Raw genomic sequence first — 21,008 nt, 5'->3', positions numbered from 1 at the left:
TCCCTGTCCCTGCCGCTGAAAAACATCCCCACAGAATGATGCTGCCACCACCATGCTTCACTGTAGAAATGGTGCCAGGTTTCCTCCAGACGTGAGGGCCAAATAGTTCAATAGGGCCAAATAGTTCAATCGGACCAGAGAATCTTGGGTCTCATGGTCCGACAGTCATTTAGGAGCCTTTTGGCAAACTCCAAGTGGGCGGTCATGTGCCTTTTACTGAGGAGTGGCTTCAGTCTGGCCACTCTACCATAAATCCTGATTGGTAAAGTGCTGCAGATATGGTTTTGCTTCTGGAAGGTTCTCCCATCTCCACAGAGGAACTCTGGAGCTCTGTCAGAGTGTTCATCAGGTTCTTGATCACCTCACTGACCAAGGCCCTTCTCCTCTGATTGCTCAGTTTGGCCAGGTGGCCAGCTCTAGGAAGAGTCTTGGATTGCCAACTGTGGGACCTTATATAAACAGGTGTGTGCCTTTCCAAATCATGTCCAATCAATTGAATTGACCACAGGTGGACTCCAATCAAGTTGTAGAAACGTCTCATCTGAATACTTTCCGAAGGCACTGTATATTGAAAAGAGCTTGTCTCGATATCTCCCCTCCCTCCCTTTCAATCCCTCCCCCTCTACCTTGGCAAGCTCAGTCCAGGTGGATGTGTCAGTCTCCAGCTCCATCTTGATGTACATGACATAGGTCTTCCCCTCTGTATCGGGGATGAACAAGTCCTCACATGGGTTCTTACTGTGGTCCAGTACATCAGCCTCCCTGAGCACAACACAGAATAACACACACGTTAGTCACCAAAATGTTTTCCCCAGGATTTATTTCAGCAGTGGTGGCAAGGGTAGCGGGGGGGGGGGGTGTACTTTGCTACTAGCGTTAGAGCATTGACATGCTAGCTGTTCCCATAGACGTACAGTTATTGAGGCAACGACTATCCATTTAAAAGCGAATCTCGGTGGAAATACATGCATATTTTTTTAAACCCACACACAGCTTAATTTGTGGACTATATCTGATACATGCTCACTCACTTAAGTAAGTTCTGAATCTCCAGCTCGTAGGCATCTTTCTTCAAGCCGTCTACATTCTTCAGCTGGACATTAGGAACCGTGTTGAGCCTGTGCTTCTTGAAATACACTTCCTAGAGGAGATCAATTAGGAAGTAACACTCAATTGCAAGACCGGTCAAACCCGTAATCAGCTTATGAAAACCCACTGAGAAAATATGTCAGTATCCCGATTCATCAAGTTCACTTTAAAATGGATACCAGGCTGAGCAGACGGCATGAAAGGCTATACCATAGTATTCTAGTAGTGAAGAAGAGGGCCTTACGTGGAAGTAGCCGTTCATGTTGAGTCCGATGATGCCAAAGTGGTAGGAGCGGGACACGTCAGGGATGATACACTCTCTGCCTTTCCTCTGTTCTGGCATACGCATCCACATGTCCCAGTCCCACAGCTACACACACACACACACACACACACACACACACACACACACACACACACACACACACACGTGTTGTCATTATCACACAGAGAAAATATTAACTATCAGTTTCGGAAACACTGCACGCACATGTGCTAGTACCTTCTCAGGCGTGGGCCACTTGGGCTCCAGTTCGTCCTTGTAGAGACTCTTCTTCAGCACCCAGCCCAGGCCTGGCATACTCTCCACTCTGTAGAGGAGAGCTGGGTCCTCTGCTGTGTGCTCATAACCCTGCATAGCAGATATTAAAAACTACATAAAACACTATTTCCACACATTACAGTAATATATGGCAATTCCCAGACGCTTTTATCCAAAGCAACTTAGTGTCATGCGTGCAGGGCCAGCTCAAGGCATAAGCGAAATAAGCGGTGTCTGCATGCTTCCCAGCCAAAACAGTTCGGAAGAGTTAGTGCATATATTATGACATTTCGTAACGTTTTTGTTCATTGTGGGTTTTAAGGCTGTTTGGGCACACAACATTTTTTTCTAGAGGCAAGCCGAAGTTCAAAGCCGAAGTCTACGCCCCTTCATCAGTGATTGGCCAAGAGTAGGGATTCTTCAATAAAGTCTTTGTTGTCATTCATTGAGACTCATTTTCATGCAAATGTTTTAATTGAGAAATACTGCACCAAACAGCTTAGTTAGATGTTTATTTTTACAACTAAGATCCTCTGCAAAAACAGAAAAATGTATGACATTTCTTGAGTTATTTTAGATTGAGTCTGACTAATTTGAGTAAGTGTACATTTTTTCTCTTTTTTCAAGCGAAGGTCTATTAAGGGGGTATGTTAGCACACTCGTTGGTTCGGCTAGCCGCCAGCCGAACTGAAGCATGCTGACGCCTTTAGGGCCCCCAGACCCTTAAGGCAGAACTCAGTCAGTGTCTCAACTTACTATTGAGAGGAAGAATAGTCAAATATACCAGGTGCAATTTTGAAATTTGGTTGTGCAACAGCAATTTTTTTTGTTATGTCAGTCATTCGATTAGCCATGTCAATGTTTTGATTGGTAGGTAGTCTAACCAGCCATCTAAACTTGTAGTAATCATGGCCAAATACCGACTGGGCACGTGCCCAGGGACCCTGTCCTCCATGGGCCCATTGATTTTGTTAGTCATTCTCACTCAGATATCATATTGTCATGGCAAAATGTGTAGAATTGGAACTTTAAAAAGGCCCCCACCAGAGGGCAATTCCAACCCTATTTCTACATAATTACTGTCCTATAGAGGAAATTCTCATTTAGGTTCCACCTCCGAAGAATGACGCAGCCTGCTAATACATATTCGCGAATTGGGGGTGGGAACGTTGTGTTGATTTCCACATGGTGTGGAGAAATCACAACTAGGGCCCTAACAGCTGTCAGTGTATTTAGCTAGCATGCTAACCTTATTTATCCAGCTAATATTATGTTGTTGCTACACCTTATTCAAAAGATTAGCCAGCTGGCTACAGCTGGTTCTGGAGCTGAATTTGTCATAAGCAATTAGGGAAATGTTCACCAGATGGATAAGGGAAAGCAGTATCTTTGACTTGGCCATCTATTGTTATATCCAAAGTCCTGGCATATTTCATAAATTGCGGCTCCGAATCCGCCATAGAAATAGAAAAAGTAATATGGAAAGCCTAACTATTGAACGATTTGGATTAGTGTCGCGTTGTTCTACATTGTAATGAACACGGTGGTAGGCTGCTGGCAGGCTATTCAGCTGCGCTATAGCAGTGACAAGTCAGCCTGTGCGCATGTCATGGTTCTCACAGCTAGGGGAAGTCAAATCATAGGCTACAATGACTTTGCATCATGATGCACTCCGCAAATGATATGTAAAACCACCCGGTTTATCATACAGGATAAACACTTGTGATTTCGAGCTGCACCAATCAAAAACAGTGAAGCATGGTCAAAACCATTCATCTTGGGGTGGTGGGGGGAACAGGGTTCCAAAATGCAATCATGTTACATGCAAGTTTACCATTTATAAAATGGTCATATACACTCAGTGTACAAAACATTAAGAACACCTTCCTAATATTGAGTTAGGCACCTGGTCAGTCTATAACGTGGAAAGAAAAGGTGTTCTTAAATAAAAGAGATTCTACACTTAGTGTATATAAACTCAGCAAAAAAAGAAACGTCCTCTCACTGTCAACGGCCCTTTTTTAAGCAAACTTAACATGTGTAAATATTTATATGAACATAACAAGATTCAACAACTGAGACAAACTGAACAAGTTCCACAGACATGTGACAGAAATTGAATAATGTGTCCCTGAACAAAGGGGTGGGGGGGGGTAAAAATTAAAAGTCAGTATCTGGTGTAGCTGCCAGCTGCATTAAGTACTGCAGTGCATCTCCTCCTCATGGACTGCACCAGATTTGCCTGTTCTTGCTGTGAGATGTTACCCCACTCTTCCACCAAGGCACCTGCAAGTTCCCGGATATTTCTGGGGGGAATGGCCCTAGCCCTCACCCTCCGATCCAACAGGTCCAAGACGTGCTCAATGGGACTGAGATCCGGGCTCTTCGCTGGCCATGGCATAACACTGACATTCCTGTCTTGCAGAAAATCACGCACAGAACGAGCAGTATGGCTGGTGGCATTGTCATGCTGGAGGGTCATGTCAGGATGAGCCTGCAGGAAGGGTACCACATGAGGGAGGAGGATGTCTTCCCTGTAACGCACAGCGTTGAGATTGCCTGCAATGACAACAAGCTCAGTCCAATGATGGTGTGACACACCGCCCCAGAGTACAGGCCTCGGTGTACGCTCATTCCGACCATCACCCCTGGCGAGACAAAACCGTGACTCGACAGTGAAGAGCACTTTTTGCCAGTCCTGTCTGGTCCAGCGACGGTGGGTTTGTGCCCATAGGTGACGTTGTTGCCGGTGATTGCTGATGAGGACCTGCCTTACAACAGGCCTACAAGCCCTCAGTCCACCCTCTCTCAGACTATTGCGGACAGTCTGAGCACTGATGGAGAGATTGTGCGTTCCCTGGTGTAACTCGGGCAGTTGTTGTTGCCATCCTGTACCTGTCCCGCAGGTGTGATGTTCAGATGTACCGATCCTGTGCAGGTGTTGTTACACGTGGTCTGCCACTGCGACGATGATCAGCTATCCATCCTTTCTCCCTATAGCGCTGTTTTAGGCGTCTCACAGTACAGACATTGCAATTTATTGCCCTGGCCACATCTGCAGTCCTCATGCCTCCTTGCAGCATGCCTAAGGCAAATTCACGCAGATGAGCAGGGAAGGGACACTGTGCATCTTTCTTTTGGTGTTTTTCAGAGTCTGTAGAAAGGCCTCTTTAGTGTCCTAAGTTTTCATAACTGTGACGTTAATTGCCTACCGTCTAAGCTGTTAGTGTCTTAACGACCGTTCCACAGGTGCATGTTCATTAATTGCTTATGGTTCATTGAACAAGCATGGGAAACAGTGTTTAAACCCTTTACAAGTAAGACCTGTGGAGTTATTTGGATTTTTATGAATTATCTTTAAAAGACAAGCTCCTGAAAAAGGGACGTTTCTTTTTTTGCTGAGTTTATTTTTGTATACAGACTAGCTCAAAAATAAGTGAAACTTGACAAATTATCCAATGGATTATGATAATTTCCTGGTAAAAAAGTGGAGGTGCAAAAACATATGTTTAATTTGCTCCCTATCTCAGGCAGCTAAGTGTAGGCTATGGGAAAAGCTGTTTGGTACAGCCAAACGTCATCTATTATATTGCTCAGCTCAGTCGCGACTCGAAGAGAAAGAACTTTGCAGGTGTTTCGGATTAATAAACAATGCCATGCTGGTGGGTGGTAACATTCAAATAAAACCCAGCTCTGAAAAGAAAGAGACTGAAAAGTATTAGCACGTCATGTAGGGGAAACACACGGCATTGGCACTGAAAATATCATAAGTTACCACTTCGGGATTTCCCATTTCCAACTCCAAATACAGTATATCATACTAAAACAATGACTTGACTTAAATTGTTGTGCAACATCATTGGTAAGCTATTGGCATCGTCTTTCAGCTGAAAAAAAGTAAAATTCTACTCGTGGGCATTTAAAAAAAAGAATTCTCTGTATGGCAAAATGTGTAGAATTGCAGGAAATTTACTTTAAAAACATTCATTTCTCTTTCCGTCATCAAGAGGGGCCACAAATGTTTTTCCATGTGGGGGGCCCCCTAACCAAATCTCACTTTGGGCCTGCAAATGGCATGCATGCATACATACATTTTACGTTACAGTGGTCCAAGGGAATTGAACCCACTATCCCGGCACTGCAAGCACCATGCTTTACCAACTGAGCTACAGCAACGAAAAGAAACCGTTTAAAAAGGGTGGAAAGTATCGAGAGGAGGACACTGACCTGGTCGTTCCAGGCTGAGATGCAGTACAAGCTGTCGTCCTCGTTGAGCAGATGGACGGTCTGGCTCAGGAAACTGGACAGGAACAACAACCATAACAATGTCACCAACCATTGCCTTATTTCAGACGGCGCGTCGATTCCGCCTGCACTGATCTGTCACATTGGTTGAGGGACAAGAGTCGCATCGGAATGACCACCATCTGACTTAAGACGATGGTCACTACCACAACAGCATGAGTTCACCACAACACTTGGATGTCTTCATGCTGGGGATGAATAAACCTGATCCGAGTCTATGATTCCCTACCACAAATACATTCCATTCCAGTATGTGACAGTTGAACCATCTCTTCCAGTTCTTTCGAAGAGCATGTTTGCGAGGTTACACAAGCATTGAATTCAGTTGGCCCCATACTCCAACTGTTTGTGAGCCATTTCTCATTAGTTAACGGAGGACAGAGCTGGAGAAGTAGCACATGTTCAACAGTTAATACATTTAATGCTTGGGGCACACAAAGGAGAGAGAGATTTAGTAAAGCAGGAAGCATGTGGATCTACTGCCCCCTTTTGGTCAATAATGGTAATATTCATTCTAAAGCACATACTTGGCTACATTAAACTCACTGACAACCTTCCAATGATCTTTGCGCTGAGATTGAAGTCTCACTCTCTCGCGCTCCCTCTCACCTGAGTGTACTACACATTAAAAACACCTTACTAACATTGAGTTGCACCTCACCCCTCAGAACAGCCTCAATTCGTCATGAGCAAGGACCCGGGTCTGAATACTTATGTAAATGGCATATCACTTATTTGTATTTTTTATACATTTGCAAACATTTCGGAACCTGTTTTTGCTTTGTCATTATGGGTTATTGTGCGTAGCTTGATGAGGAATTTGGATTTTTTTCAAATCTATTTTAAGGCTGTTAAGTAAAAAAAAAAAGGGGGGGGGGGAAATGTCTAGGGGTCTGAATACTTTCCAATGCACTCGGAAAGTATTCAGATTCCAGTTTCCACATTTTCTTGCGTTACAGCCTTATTAAAAAATGGATTAAGTAGTTTTCCGCCCACAATCTACACAATACACCATTATGACAAAGCAAAAACAGGTTTGTTGAAATGTTAACATATTTATAAAAATTTTAACTGAAATATGACATTTACATAAGTATTCAGACCCTTTACTCAGTACTTGTTGAAACACCTTTGCCAGGGATTACAGCCTTGAGGCTTCTTGGGTATGACGCTAAACGCTTAGCACACCTGTATTTGGGTGTACTTAGCACACCTGTATACTCAATGACATTGAGTCTTGTCCCGAAGCCAATTCTGCATTGTCTTGGCTGTGTACTTAGGGTCGTTGTCCTGTTGGAAGGTGAACCGTCACCCCAGTCTGAGGTACTGAGCCCTCTGGAGCAGGTGTTAGTCAAGGATCGCTCTGTCCTTTGCCCCGTTCATCTTTGCCTTGGTCCTGTCTAGTCTCCCAGTTCCTGCCGCTAAAAAACATTCCCACAGTATGATGCTGCCACCACCATGCTTCACTGTAGGGATGGTGACAGGTTTCCTGCAGACGTGACAGTTGGCATTCAGGCCAAAGAGTTCAATCTTGGTTTCATCCGACCAGAGAATCTTGTTTCTCGTGGTCAGAGTCCTTTAGGAGCCTTTGGACAAACTCCAAGCAGGCGGTCATGTGCCTTTTACTGAGGAGTGGCTTCCGTCTGGCCACTCTACCATAAAGGCCCGATAGGTGGAGTGCTGCAGAGATGGTTGTCCTTCTGGAAGGTTCTCCCATCTCCACAGAGGAACTCTTGAGCTCTATCACGAGTGACCATTGGGTTCTTGCTCACCTCCCTGACCAAGGCCCTTCTTCCCCTGATTGCTCAGTTTGGCTGGGTTAGGGCTCTAGGAAGAGTCTTGGTGGTTCCAAACTTATGCTATGTAAGAATGATGGAGGCCACTGTGTTCTTGGGGACCTTCAAAGCTGCAGAAATGTTTTGGTACCCTTTTCCAGATCTGTGCCTCGACACAATCCTGTCGTCTTGGAGCTCTATGGACAATTCCTTCAACCTCATGGCTTGGCTTTTGCTTTGCTCTGACATGCAGTGTCAACTGTAGGACCTTATATAGACAGGTGTGTGCCTTTCCAAATCATGTCCAATCAATTGAATTTACCACAGGTTGACTCTAATCAAGTTGTAGAAACATCAAGGATAATCAATGGAAACAGGATCCACTGGAGCTCAATAGCAAAGTTTGAAAACTTAAGTATCTGTTTTTTATAAATTTTCAAAAATAAAATAAAACCTGTTTTCACTTTGTCATTATCGGGTATTGTGTGTAGATTGAGGGAATTTGTTTGATCAATTTTAGAATAAGGCTGTAACGTAACAAAATGTGGAGAAGGGAAGGGGTCTGAATACTTTCCGAATGCACTGTATATACACACATGTAAAGTGTTGGTCCCATGTTTCATGAGCTGCAATAAAAGATCCCAGAAATGTTCCATACGCACAAAAAGCTGCTCTCTCAAAGGGTGTGCAAAAATGTGTTTACATCCATCCCTGTTAGTGAGCATTTCTCCTTTTTGCCGAGATAATCCATCCACATGACAGGTGTGGCATATCGAGAAGCTGATTTAACAGCACGATTACACAGGTGCACCTGTGCAGTTGTCACACAACAATGCCACAGATGTCAAGTTGAGGGAGCGTGCATTGGCATGCTGACTGCATCATGAATGCTAATTTCTATACCATAAGCTGCGTCCAATGTCATTTTAGAGAATTTGGCAGTACGTCCAACTGGCCCCACAACTGCAGACTACGTGTAACCACACCAGCCCAGGAACTCCACACCTGGCTTCTTCAGCTGCGGGATTGTCTGAGACCAGCCACCCGGACAGCTGATGAAACTGTGGGTTTTCACAACTGAAGAACTTCTGCACAAACTCAGAAACCGTCTCAGGAAAGCACATCTGCGTGCTCGTCATCCTACCCAGGGTCTTGACCGTGGCGTTGTAACTGACTTCAGTGGGTAAATGCTCACCTCCGATGGCCACTGGCACACTGGAGAAGTGTGCACTTCACGGATGAATTCCGGTTTCAACTGTACAGGGAAGATGGCATCGTGTGGGCGAGCGGTTTGCTGATGTCAACGTTTTGAATAGTGACCCATGTTGCTATGGGTTTATGGTATGGGCAGGCATAAACTACGAACAAAATTGCATTTTATAGATGGCAATTTGAATGCACAGAGATACCATGACAGGATCCTGAGGCCCTTTGTCGTGCCACTCATCCACCGCCATCACCTCATATTTCAGCATAATGCACGGCCCCATGTCGCAAGGATCTGTACACAATTCGGATCTGTACACAATTCCTGCAAGCTAAAAATGTCCCATTTCTTCCATAACCTGCATACTACCCAGACATGTCACACATTGAGTATGTTTGGGACGCTCTGGATCGACATGAACAACACTGTGATCCAGTTCCCGCCAATATCCAGGATCTTCGCACAGCCGTTGAAGAGGAGTGGGACAACATTCCACAATCAACAGCCTGATCAACTCCATGCAAACTTTATGGTTTTCTGATCCTCGTCCCTACTTTTTTTTATTTTTTTAAGGTATCTGTGACCAACAGATGCATATCTGTATTCCCAGTCATGTGAAATCCAAATCCATCAATCTAAAACAATAGAGATCTTACCTGAAGAAATCTATGGAGATATCTAGGTCTTCCTCCAGGACTACGGCAAAGTTAGCATCCTGCAAATCAATCACAAGTCAACCGCAATGGCAGAAATCAACCACACCATAATAACTGATCTGGATTTGATGCACAGAAAGGTGAAAATACTCACTGGGTGTAGGTTGAAGGTTGCAGTGAGACTGGCTTTGTAGTGCTGAAAGGAGAGAGCAGACAGATGCATGGAGGCGGTAGTGACTGGGTGATGGATGCCAAAACACTGTGTGCATTACAACACGACATTGCCTTTGATTGTCTCATTTGTTGGTGTTTGACAAAATAAGTGACTTCTAGTTGACTAATGACTGTATGACTGACTCCGTTTCAGCTGGTCTGTGATGGAGGCTGCTCTGAGTGTGACGAGACATCTCACCTGTGATACTCTGGCATTCTTGATGCTGATGGGAGTGTGTTGAACCCCCTTCAGTCCAAACAGCTCCACCACATCCATGGGCTCCTGCACGCACACACACACACGCACGCAAGCACGCATGCAACTTTAAGCGCAATAAATGAAATACCATTACAGTTGAGAAGATGGTTAAGGAGGAGGGTGACGATAAAGAGAAGGAACTCGGTACCTCATAGTATCCATCGATGAAGACTGTGACCATCTGTGGGTTGACCCCCTGGGCCGAGAGCAGAGACCTCAGCATCCTAATAATGATAGGACATCAGACAATGTTTGCCTGATTAGATTTTGGTTTGCTATTTGGCCTCAGAAAACCAGCACTGATTTGTAAGATCAAAACAATGTTTCTGGTCTGAACCCTACTTCCAGACCCCTTCCCGTCAGGATCACAGTCATACCTGTACAGATAGTTAGGTCTGTTCCCAGCGATGACCGCCACAGGAACATTGAACACATTGTTGTTGGGGAGCTAGAGAAAGGAGGGGGAAGGGGGACAGCTTGAGTTCAATCATCCAGACGGGCCCTTATAAAAAAAAAAACTAGTGCAATGAATAGGGTGCCATTTGGAACGTGGCCTTACTGGGTCTGGGCTGAACTCAATGGGGGCCGGGTCTTTGCAGCTACAGATGCTGCCGTAGCCCTCCACCTTACTGCAGAAGAGTTTCCTCCTCCTGTTCAGCTCTGTGTCAGCCCAATGGCACTCTGCATCTGCAGGGGGAGAGAGAGGAGAATGGTACCCAATTACAATTAACTGACACATTTATTACATTTTTTCCCCACAGGGGAACTTCGAGTGTGGCATTCAGTATAAAACACACATGACAAGTAGGAGTTGAGATGGTGGTTGACATGGTGCAAGAGCATAAAGCCACCTTACAATGCATAGTGAAAGTATACACACCCCTTGCAGTCTACACACGATTTTTAAATCGATCTACACAACCTAGTCCACACTTTCAAAGTAAAAGACAAAATATTGAAAATGAACCTTCATAAAAAATTAAGACGTATTGATTGCATTTGCCTTCACACCCGAGTTAATACTTGGTGGAAGCACCTTTGGCAGCCATCACAGCTGTAAATAAGTTTGAATCATTTTTAATAATACCAACCTTGCACAACTCTTAGGGAAACATAAATCAATTGTTTTTCTCAAAATTGCTCAAGCTCAGTACACTTGGTTGGGAATCATTGACGGACAGCAATATTTAAAAACCTGATTTTCAAGCAGATTAAACCAGGACTGAGAAAGCACCTTTCTGGAACACTCACCACCTCTTGGAAAGCCATTCTGGTGTGCCTTTGGTATTAACATTTGTGTAATTGTCCAGCTGAAACCCTAACCCTGGGATAGTGTCATTTTTCAGAAGACTACAGCAGGTTTTCCTCTAACTTTTTTAACTGGGCTTTGCTCCTCATATTTATTTGATCCTGACAAACTTCCCAGTCCCTGCTGGTGACAAGAATACCCATAACATGATGTTCCCACCACAATACTTAAAGACACAGAGGATCAACAACACTGCATTCACACCACATTACTGCCATGTATGATAAAGTGAAAAGAAGTGTTAGGTTCTAAATCAAGGGGGCAAAGTACGCCCCCAATGTTTTTTCTCGCCCAATTTCGTGGTATCCAAGTGGTAGTTACAGTCTTGTCCCATCGCTGCAACTCCTGTACGGACTCGGGAGAGGCGAAGGTCGAGAGCCATGCGTCCTAAGACACACGACCCGCCAAGCCTCACTGCTTCTTGACACAATGCCTGCTTAACCCGGAAGCCAGCCGCACCAATGTTCGGAGGAAACACCGTACACTTGGCGACCGTGTCAGCATGCATGCGCCCGGCCCGCCACAGGAGTCGCTAAAGCGCGATGGGACAAGGAAATCTAGGCCTACCAAACCCTCTCCTAACCCGGACGACGCTGGGCCAATTGTGCGCCGCCTCATGCGTCTCCCAGTCACGGTCAGCTGTGACACCGCCTGGGATCGAACCCGGGTCTGTAGTGATGCGGTGCCTTAGACCGCTGCGTCACTCAGGAGGCACCCGCAAATTGATTTTAGCAAACAATTAATCCCCCCAAAAATGCGGCCCTCCATTGAATTTCTTAATCCCAATGTGGCCCTCGAGCCAAAAAGTTTGCCCACCCCCATTCTAAACGAACCGAGTGAAAACTGATGGACAACTATAAAAGCTCAAACCAAGCTTATTCACCCAAAGGGTCGGACACCTAAACAGACAAGCACAGGTATATACACCCCAATTTGGGTGCAATATCCTCCTCTCTTAACATTATATCTTTATTGCTAGGCAAGAAGTTAAGCGATGCGGACAATAAACTGTTCCTTCTCTCTTAATGCGACCTGACCTCGGCACCCATTCCTCACTAAACCACATCTCTCCACCCTTATCAGTGCCTGCAACTATGTGATTGGAATGTATTGAGTAAAAGAAAGGCAAACTTAATTGCCCCCACCATATACATTCCTCCTCCAAATTAACTTCCGGTTTAGAAACCAGACTATGGCACTCCTCATTTCCATAGGATACCTGATATTGTTAATTATTTCAAGTTTAGGAGTCAGAACCCATCAGAAGGAAACCTGTGTTAAAAATAAAAAATCCACTCCAAATCATCCATTCTGTTTGCAACAAGGCCATTAATTAATACCGCAAGACAACACGGCAAATAAATAAACGTTTGGGCTTAAATTAAAAACTTCAGGTTCGGGTCAAATCCAATATAACAGTGAAAGTGAAAAATCACTGTATTTTCAAGTATTGTGGTGGCAGCATCATGTTATAGGTATGCTTGTCACCAGCAGGGACTGGGAAGTTTGTCAGAAGCAAAATAAAGATGAACGAAGCAAAGCCCAGGTAAAAAGTTATAGGAAACCCCACCTGTTTTGCTCTAGGATACCCACAAGCCTCGCCTGAAGGCAGCCCGGTACCAGTTTTTTTTTTTATGTATGGAAGCACATATGGAAGTAGTTTAGTACCAAAAAAAATTATAAAATGCTAGAACAACCTAACCTTCCAGCCTATAAGTACACACTGAAGAACGTTGCCGGGCGTCTCCTTTAGCATATGCATCAGATGCATATCAACCCGCAAGGCGTGCAAACATCGACACCAATGCTTGATAAATAGAGCATAAACTATTACAAAGTAGAAACAAAAAAGATAACCAAGTGAGCAGGTGAATTATTGGCCGTATTCCTAAACAAAAGCACCAGCGCATGAACAATTGTCAAGGATGAAATGCATAAAGAAATATGTGGAAATATATTAATGACAAGATATAAAAAGTCATTTGTTGAGTGTATCGGACACTATTGTGCCCTTATACCTGCGCTTTTAAGCATCGTCTTCTCTTTATGCGTCGGGTCCACAGTCAGCAACGTCAATTTTAAGCTCAATTTCCGATCCTCCAACTCATAAATTCTGCAGCATTTGCAATGCTGTCAGTGCATCAATTAGTTTGGTTCGGTTTGCCATTGTGAACTACACGCGTTGTATATTGTACAGTGTCCGATTTGACTCCGATGAGAGATTATATACACCATTTCCAGGCTTTCATAATCAAATAAATTAGACCGCCCACAATTCTTCATCATTACACGATTGTTCTAAATTCAATCATCCTCGTCACCCTCAACATTCAGATCAATCTGTTAACTCGAAATGACACAACGACAAGGTTCCAGTTGAACAAAGTTTACTATACTGTATGAACACACTACAAGATAGCCATTCCAAGGCTAGGTCCATTAACAACCAAACTTCCCGCGCAGGCGCACTCTTGACAGAGTAACAGCCCCGTAATAACAGAAATATAGGGATACATAAAACATGAACTTAACACAATCAAATTCAATCACCCTCATCATTCAGTTCATTGAAGTCACTTGCACCATTATCAGTTCTGGTTTCTACCACCCATTCATCCATTGAAGACAAAATAGCATATTTTATTAAGTTACTCGTTTTTGCTTAGTAGTCAGAGCAATGCTGCCGCGCGAGTGGTCATGTGCTGAACACATTGACAGCACGGATATTCTTGGAAAAAGTTACATTTGGAACTGGAGCTGCACCTCTTGAATTTTGCGTTATTTGACGAAGTTTGCGTTATTTGACAAAGGTAAGTGTCATAGAGCAAATTCTGCAGTTTCTTTCTGATACGATATAGAAATCAAAATGTTTTACCTGCATGCGTATTGATAAAGTGATGCTCCTTTCCCTGCATCTGTCAATTACAAGACGCACCTCTCTCTTCATGTACAATTTGACAACTGATAATATTGTCACTCATCAGATTGTCAATTTAATCTCGTCTATAGGCCAACCATTTGTGTGTGAAATTTGTTTCGGTATAGTTTAGGTCAATGGAGGCTGCAGATGGGAGGATGGCTCATTAATAGCTGGAATGGAGCAAAAAAATGTAATGGCATCAACACATGGAAACCATGTGTTTGCTGTATTTAATATCATTCCCCCTCTTCCGCTCCAGCCATCAATCAATCAATCAAGTTTATTTTATATAGCCCTTCGTACATCAGCTAATATCTCGAAGTGCTGTACAGAGACCCAGCCTAAAACCCCAAACAGCTAGAATGCAGGTGTAGAAGCACGGTGGCTAGGAAAAACTCCCTAGAACCCCATTACCACGTCCTCCCCATTACCACGTCCTCCCCAATTAAGGTGCCACCAACCTCCTGTGCTTTAGGTGTAGTTTCGATGGCCCGGCTGTACAGGCTGACTGGCATCGTTTGTTTCCTGCTCCTCAACTTGGATAGAGTCAAGGATAGGTTTTGCAATATTCTAAAAAGGCCTACTGCAACACGTAGCGTGTTTGTGAGTCCCTTACAATAAAATGTGATTAGCAATAGAGTTATAGTACATAAAACAGTCCCATACCAGATTATTTTCATAACGTAAAACAGAATGATATCAACCAGCAAGGCACGTGGTCAAATTATTTGCTGCTGATAAATAACACCCTCATGACACTATTGTCATTCTAAATCAAAGAAAAAGCCATATCTCAGACTAGCCAATAAAAAGAAAAGATTAAGATGGATAAAAGAACACAGACACCGGGACTCTGCCTAGAAGGCCAGAATCCCGAAGTCGCCTCTTCACCATTGAGACTGGTGTTTTGCAGGTACTATTTAAATGAAGCTGCCAGTTGAAGACTTGTCAAGTTTGAGAAACAGACGCCTCACGACAATGTACTTGTCCTCCTGCTCAGTTGTGCACCGGGGCCTCTCACTCTTTGTATGCTGGTTAGAGCCAGTTTGCGCTGTTCTGTGAAGGGAGTAGTACACAGCGTTGTACGAGATCTTCAATTTCTTGGCAATTTATCGCATGGAATAGCCTTAATTTCTCAGAACAAGAATAGACTGACGAGTTTCAATTTTGAGTCTGTAATCGAACGCACAAATGCTAATGCTCCAGATACTCAACTAGTCTAAAGAAGGACAGTTTTATTGCTTCTTTAAATCAGAACAACAGTTTTCAACTGTGCTAACATAATTGCAAAAGGGTTTTCTAATGATCAATTAGCCTTTTCAAATTATAAACTTGGATTAGCTAACACAACGTGCTATTGGAACACAGGAGTGATAGTTGTTGATGATGGCCCCTGTATGCCTATGTAGATATTCTATTAAATTATTAAATATATATTAAATCTGCCATTTCCAGCTACAATAGTAATTTACAACATTAACAATGTCTACACTGTATTTTTGATCAATTTAATGTTTGTTTTTTAAAGTGTTTTTCAAAAACAAGGACATTTCTAAGTGACCCCAAACTTTTGAATGGCAGGGGGGGGGGGGGGTTGTAGATGCCTACAATTTTAAATCAAATAGAGAAATTATCCTTGGTATGACCATCTTAAAACAATTCCCCCCCAGCTTAGACTAGAGGGTTGAAACAGTTGCATAGTTTAATTGCTGTGATAGGAAAAAACTGAGGATGGATCAGCAACATTGTAGTTACTCCACAATACTAACCTAACTGACAGAGAGAAAAGAAGGAAGCCTGTACAGAATAAAACATTTCCAAAAAATGCATCCTGTTTGCAACGCGACACTAAAGTAATACCGCAAAACATGTGGCAAAGCAATTCACTTTTTGTCCTGAATACAAAGTGTTATGTTTGGGGAAAATCCAAAACATTACTGAGTAGCACTCTCCATATTTTCAAGCATGGCTGCATCATACTCTGGGTATGCTTGTAATCGTTAAGGACTGGGAAGTTTTTCAGGATAAAATAAACCTAATGCAGCTAAGCACAGGCAAACTCCAAGAGGAAAACCTGGTTCAGTCTGCTATGCTGTATTTTGTATAGATCGTTGACAAAAAATTACAATTAAATCCATTTTAATCCCACATTGTAACAAAATGAGGAAAAAGCCAAGGGGTGTGAATACTACTCTACCTCAATTACCTCGTACCCCTGTACATCGACTCGGTACCGGTACCCCATGTATATAGCCAAGTTATCGTTACTCATTTCCAAGATGGCGTAGCAGTGTAGACGTCTTTGTCCTGTCGTGTCCCGTGTCCCTTGTATTTATCTTTTTACATCTTTTTCTTCGCATATCTTTTTAAAAATATTTTCTTAAACCTCAACTTCTAAATACTCTCCTGCAACCCGCCTCACCCAATGTGGCGTGGATCTGCTTTTTTCTAAAGTATTTCTATTTACTTCTGATCTGGAATCCATCAACTGAAGATAGCCAGCTAACTACCTACCAGCTATCAGTTAGCAAACCATTGCTAGCGGTCATCAGCTAACCTTTAGCTCGGAAAGCTCTCGCTAGTTCGAACAACGTGACTAAAACCAGAGCATAACGGACCTATTTCTCTCCATATCCCCGGATTCCTACCGCAAACTCTGAACATTTTCATCTGGATCTTCGCAACTAGCTAACCAGAATCCCGGGTGACTACTCCTGGCTAGCGTTTCCATCCCGGAGCAAGCACCAATTAGCCTGAAGCTAGCCCGGCTAGGGCTCCTGTGCTACCACTGAAGCCCACTCCTGGGCTACAATATCCGGACCCCTTTACTGCCGGTACGGAGCACGGAACCCCGCCGATCCTCTACGACTGGAATACCGACATAATCTGCCCGAGGACTCCAACAGGCCCCTCAGGCGTGACGCCCGCTGAAGGCCCATTCTGCTAACCTACTAGGCCTGCTAGCTACCTAGAGCTACCTGGAACCCTACTAATTCCACGACTGGTCTATCGACGTCACCGCACGAAGAGGCAAAAACAGACTCCCCCCCCATCGCGACGTCCCCCAAAGGCTAACTTGCTAGCCCCGGTCTGCTAACTGCTAGCTTGCCTGCCCTGGTCTGCTAACTGCTAGCTTATCTTGCAGCTAGCGCAGCCAGGAAGCTAGCACCAGTTAGCAAACACAATTCTACAATTCACAACCTCTCTTTTGCCATCGCCATCCGGCTTGGATTCTCTGTCGACACGACCACGTCTGGTCTGCAGACGAATACCCCATCCGCTGTGCCCTCAACCCCCCTCCGTCTGAGCAGACCACCCCCCGGGCTACTAACTTTAAACGCGTGCTAGCTTAGTGGAGGCATCACTGCTCCATCTACGGCTGCCCCCTGGACACTATGATCACTTGGCTACATAGCTGATGCCTGCTTGACTGTCCATTAATTCACGGTACTCCATTCTGTTTATTTGTGTTTTATCTGTCGGCTCTGTGCTTTAACTCAGGATCTGTGTGTAGTTAATCCGACCCTCTCTGCCTAGTCGTCGCCATTTTTTTACCTTCTGTTGCTGTGTTAGCTGACTAGCTGCTGTTATCTCACCTGTTGTTTTAGCTAGCTCTCCCAATCAAGACCTGCAATCACTTTATGCCTTATTGTATGTCTCTCTCAAATATCAATATGCCTTGCATACTGTTGTTCAGGCTAGTTATCATTGTTTTGGTTTGCAATGGACCCCGTAGTTCCACTCTCCGTACCTCTGATACCTCCTTTGTCCCACCCCCCACACATGCGGTGACCTCACCCATTGAGACCAGCATGTCCAGAGATACAACCTCTCTTATCATCACCCAGTGCCTGGGCTTGCCTCCGCTGTACCCGTGCCCCACCATACCCTGGTCTGCACATTATGCCCAGAATCTATTCTACCACGCCCATAAATCTGCTCCTTTTATTCCTTGTCCCCAACGCTCTAGGCGACCAGTTTTGATAGCCTTTAGCCGCACCCTCATCCTACTACTCCTCTGTTCCTCGGGTGATGTGGAGGTAAACCCAGGCCCTGCATGTCCCCAGTCACCCTCATTTGTTGACTTCTGTGATCGAAAAAGCCTTGGCCTCATGCATGTCAACATCAGAAGCCTCCTCCCTAAGTTTGCCTTACTCACCGCTTTAGCACACTCTGCCAACCCTGATGTCCTTGCCGTGTCCGAAGCCTGGCTTAGGAAGGCCACCAAAAACTCTGAGATTTCCATACCCAACTATAACACTTTCCGTCAAGATAGAACTGCCAAAGGGGGAGGAGTTGCAATCTACTGCAGAGATAGCCTGCAAAGTTCTGTCATACTTTCCAGGTCTATGCCCAAACAGTTCGAACTTCTAATTTTAAAAATTAATCTCTCCAGAAATAAGTCTCTCACTGTTGCCGCCTGCTACCGACCCCCCTCAGCTCCCAGCTGTGCCCTGGACACCATCTGTGAATTGATCGCTCCCCATCTAGCTTCAGAGTTTGTTCTGTTAGGTGACCTAAACTGGGATATGCTTAACACCCCGGCAGTCCTACAATCTAAGCTAGATGCCCTCAATCTCACACAAATCATCAAGGAACCCACCAGGTACAACCCTAAATCCGTAAACATGGGCACCCTAATAGACATTATCCTGACCAACTTGCCCTCCAAATACACCTCTGCTGTCTTCAATCAAGATCTCAGCGATCACTGCCTCATTGCCTGTATCCGCCACGGGTACGCGGTCAAACGACCACCCCTCATCACTGTCAAACGCTCCCTAAAACACTTCTGCGAGCAGGCCTTTCTAATCGACCTGGCCCGGGTACCCTGGAAGGATATTGACCTCATCCCGAGAACCATGAACAGATATAGCCCTTGGTTCACTCCAGACCTGACTGCCCTCGACCAGCACAAAAACATCCTGTGGCGAACTGCAATAGCATCGAAGAGCCCCCGCGATATGCAACTGTTCAGGGAAGTCAGGAACCAATACACGCAGTCAGTCAGGAAAGCAAAGGCCAGCTTTTTCAAGCATAAATTTGCATCCTGTAGCTCTAACTCCAAAAAGTTCTGGGATACTGTAAAGTCCATGGAAAACAAGAGCACCTCCTCCCAGCTGCCCACTGCACTGAGGCAAGGTAACACGGTCACCACTGATAAGTCCGTGATAATCGAAAACTTCAACAAACATTTCTCAATGGCTGGCCATGCCTTCCTCCTGGCGACTCCAACCTTGGCCAACAGCCCCCTTCCCCGCTGCTACTCGCCCAAGCCTCCCCAGCTTCTCCTTTACCCATATCCAGATAGCAGATGTTCTGAAAGAGCTGGAAAACCTGGACCCATACAAATCAGCTGGGCTTGACAATCTGGACCCCCTATTTCTGAAACTGTCCGCCGCAATTGTCGCACCCCCTATTACCAGCCTGTTCAACCTCTCCTTCGTATCATCTGAGATCCCCAAGGATTGGAAAGCTGCCGCGGTCATCCCCCTCTTCAAAGGGGGAGACACCCTGGACCCAAACTGTTACAGACCTATATCCATCCTGCCCTGCCTAGCTAAGGTCTTTGAAAGCCAAGTCAACAAACAGATCACTGACCATCTCGAATCCCACCGTACCTTCTCTGCTGTGCAATCCGGTTTCCGAGCCAGTCACGGGTGCACCTCAGCCACGCTCAAGGTACTAAACGATATCATAACCGCCATCGATAAAAGACATTACTGTGCAGCCGTCTTCATCGACCTGGCCAAGGCTTTCGACTCTGTCAATCACCATATTCTTATCGGCAGACTCAATAGCCTCGGTTTTTCTAATGACTGCCTTGCCTGGTTCACCAACTACTTTGCAGACAGAGTTCAGTGTGTCAAATCGGAGGGCATGTTGTCCGGTCCTCTGGCAGTCTCTATGGGGGTACCACAGGGTTCAATTCTCGGGCCGACTCTTTTCTCTGTATACATCAATGATGTTGCTCTTGCTGCGGGCGATTCCCTGATCCACCTCTACGCAGACGACACCATTCTGTATACTTCCGGCCCTTCCCTGGACACTGTGCTATCTAACCTCCAAACGAGCTTCAATGCCATACAACACTCCTTCCGTGGCCTCCAACTGCTCTTAAACGCTAGTAAAACCAAATGCATGCTTTTCAACCGTTCGCTGCCTGCACCCGCACGCCCGACTAGCATCACCACCCTGGACGGTTCCGACCTAGAATATGTGGACATCTATAAGTACCTAGGTGTCTGGCTAGACTGCAAACTCTCCTTCCAGACTCATATCAAACATCTCCAATCCAAAATCTAAACCAAATCTAGAGTCGGCTTTCTATTCCGCAACAAAGCCTCCTTCACTCACGCCGCCAAACTTACCCTAGTAAAACTGACTATCCTACCGATCCTCGACTTCGGCGATGTCATCTACAAAATAGCTTCCAATACTCTACTCAGCAAACTGGATGCAGTTTATCACAGTGCCATCCGTTTTGTTACTAAAGCACCTTATACGACCCACCACTGCGACCTGTATGCCCTAGTCGGCTGGCCCTCGCTACATGTTCGTCGTCAGACCCCACTGGCTCCAGGTCATCTACAAGGCTATGCTAGGTAAAGTGCCGCCTTATCTCAGTTCACTGGTCACGATGGCTACACCCACCCGTAGCACGCGCTCCAGCAGGTGTATCTCACTGATCATCCCTAAAGCCAAAACCTCATTTGGACGCCTTTCCTTCCAGT

The 21,008-nt window shown here is 44.9% G+C and overlaps 1 protein-coding gene across 1 annotated transcript in view; it reads right to left on the bottom strand.

The window, feature by feature from the left end:
- The window catches only part of LOC129855544 (protein O-linked-mannose beta-1,2-N-acetylglucosaminyltransferase 1-like), a 33,874-nt gene that overhangs the window by 4,217 nt on the left and 8,649 nt on the right, over positions 1-21,008 (bottom strand). Inside the window, exons 9-19 of the mRNA XM_055923319.1 lie at positions 10,605-10,732; positions 10,423-10,493; positions 10,194-10,269; positions 9,986-10,069; positions 9,728-9,769; positions 9,574-9,632; positions 5,858-5,930; positions 1,592-1,720; positions 1,334-1,459; positions 1,032-1,141; positions 627-762 (exon numbers count right to left, since the gene is read on the bottom strand). Coding sequence (XP_055779294.1) covers positions 627-762; positions 1,032-1,141; positions 1,334-1,459; positions 1,592-1,720; positions 5,858-5,930; positions 9,574-9,632; positions 9,728-9,769; positions 9,986-10,069; positions 10,194-10,269; positions 10,423-10,493; positions 10,605-10,732 — 1,034 coding nt within the window. The remainder of the gene's footprint in view (positions 1-626; positions 763-1,031; positions 1,142-1,333; positions 1,460-1,591; positions 1,721-5,857; positions 5,931-9,573; positions 9,633-9,727; positions 9,770-9,985; positions 10,070-10,193; positions 10,270-10,422; positions 10,494-10,604; positions 10,733-21,008) is intronic.

The sequence above is a fragment of the Salvelinus fontinalis genome, chromosome 5 (assembly GCF_029448725.1).
Source record: "Salvelinus fontinalis isolate EN_2023a chromosome 5, ASM2944872v1, whole genome shotgun sequence".
In the NCBI taxonomy this organism is placed as follows: domain Eukaryota; kingdom Metazoa; phylum Chordata; class Actinopteri; order Salmoniformes; family Salmonidae; genus Salvelinus; species Salvelinus fontinalis.
The sequence above is the reverse complement of the archived record's forward strand: the minus strand, read 5'-3'. Positions and strand labels throughout refer to the sequence as shown.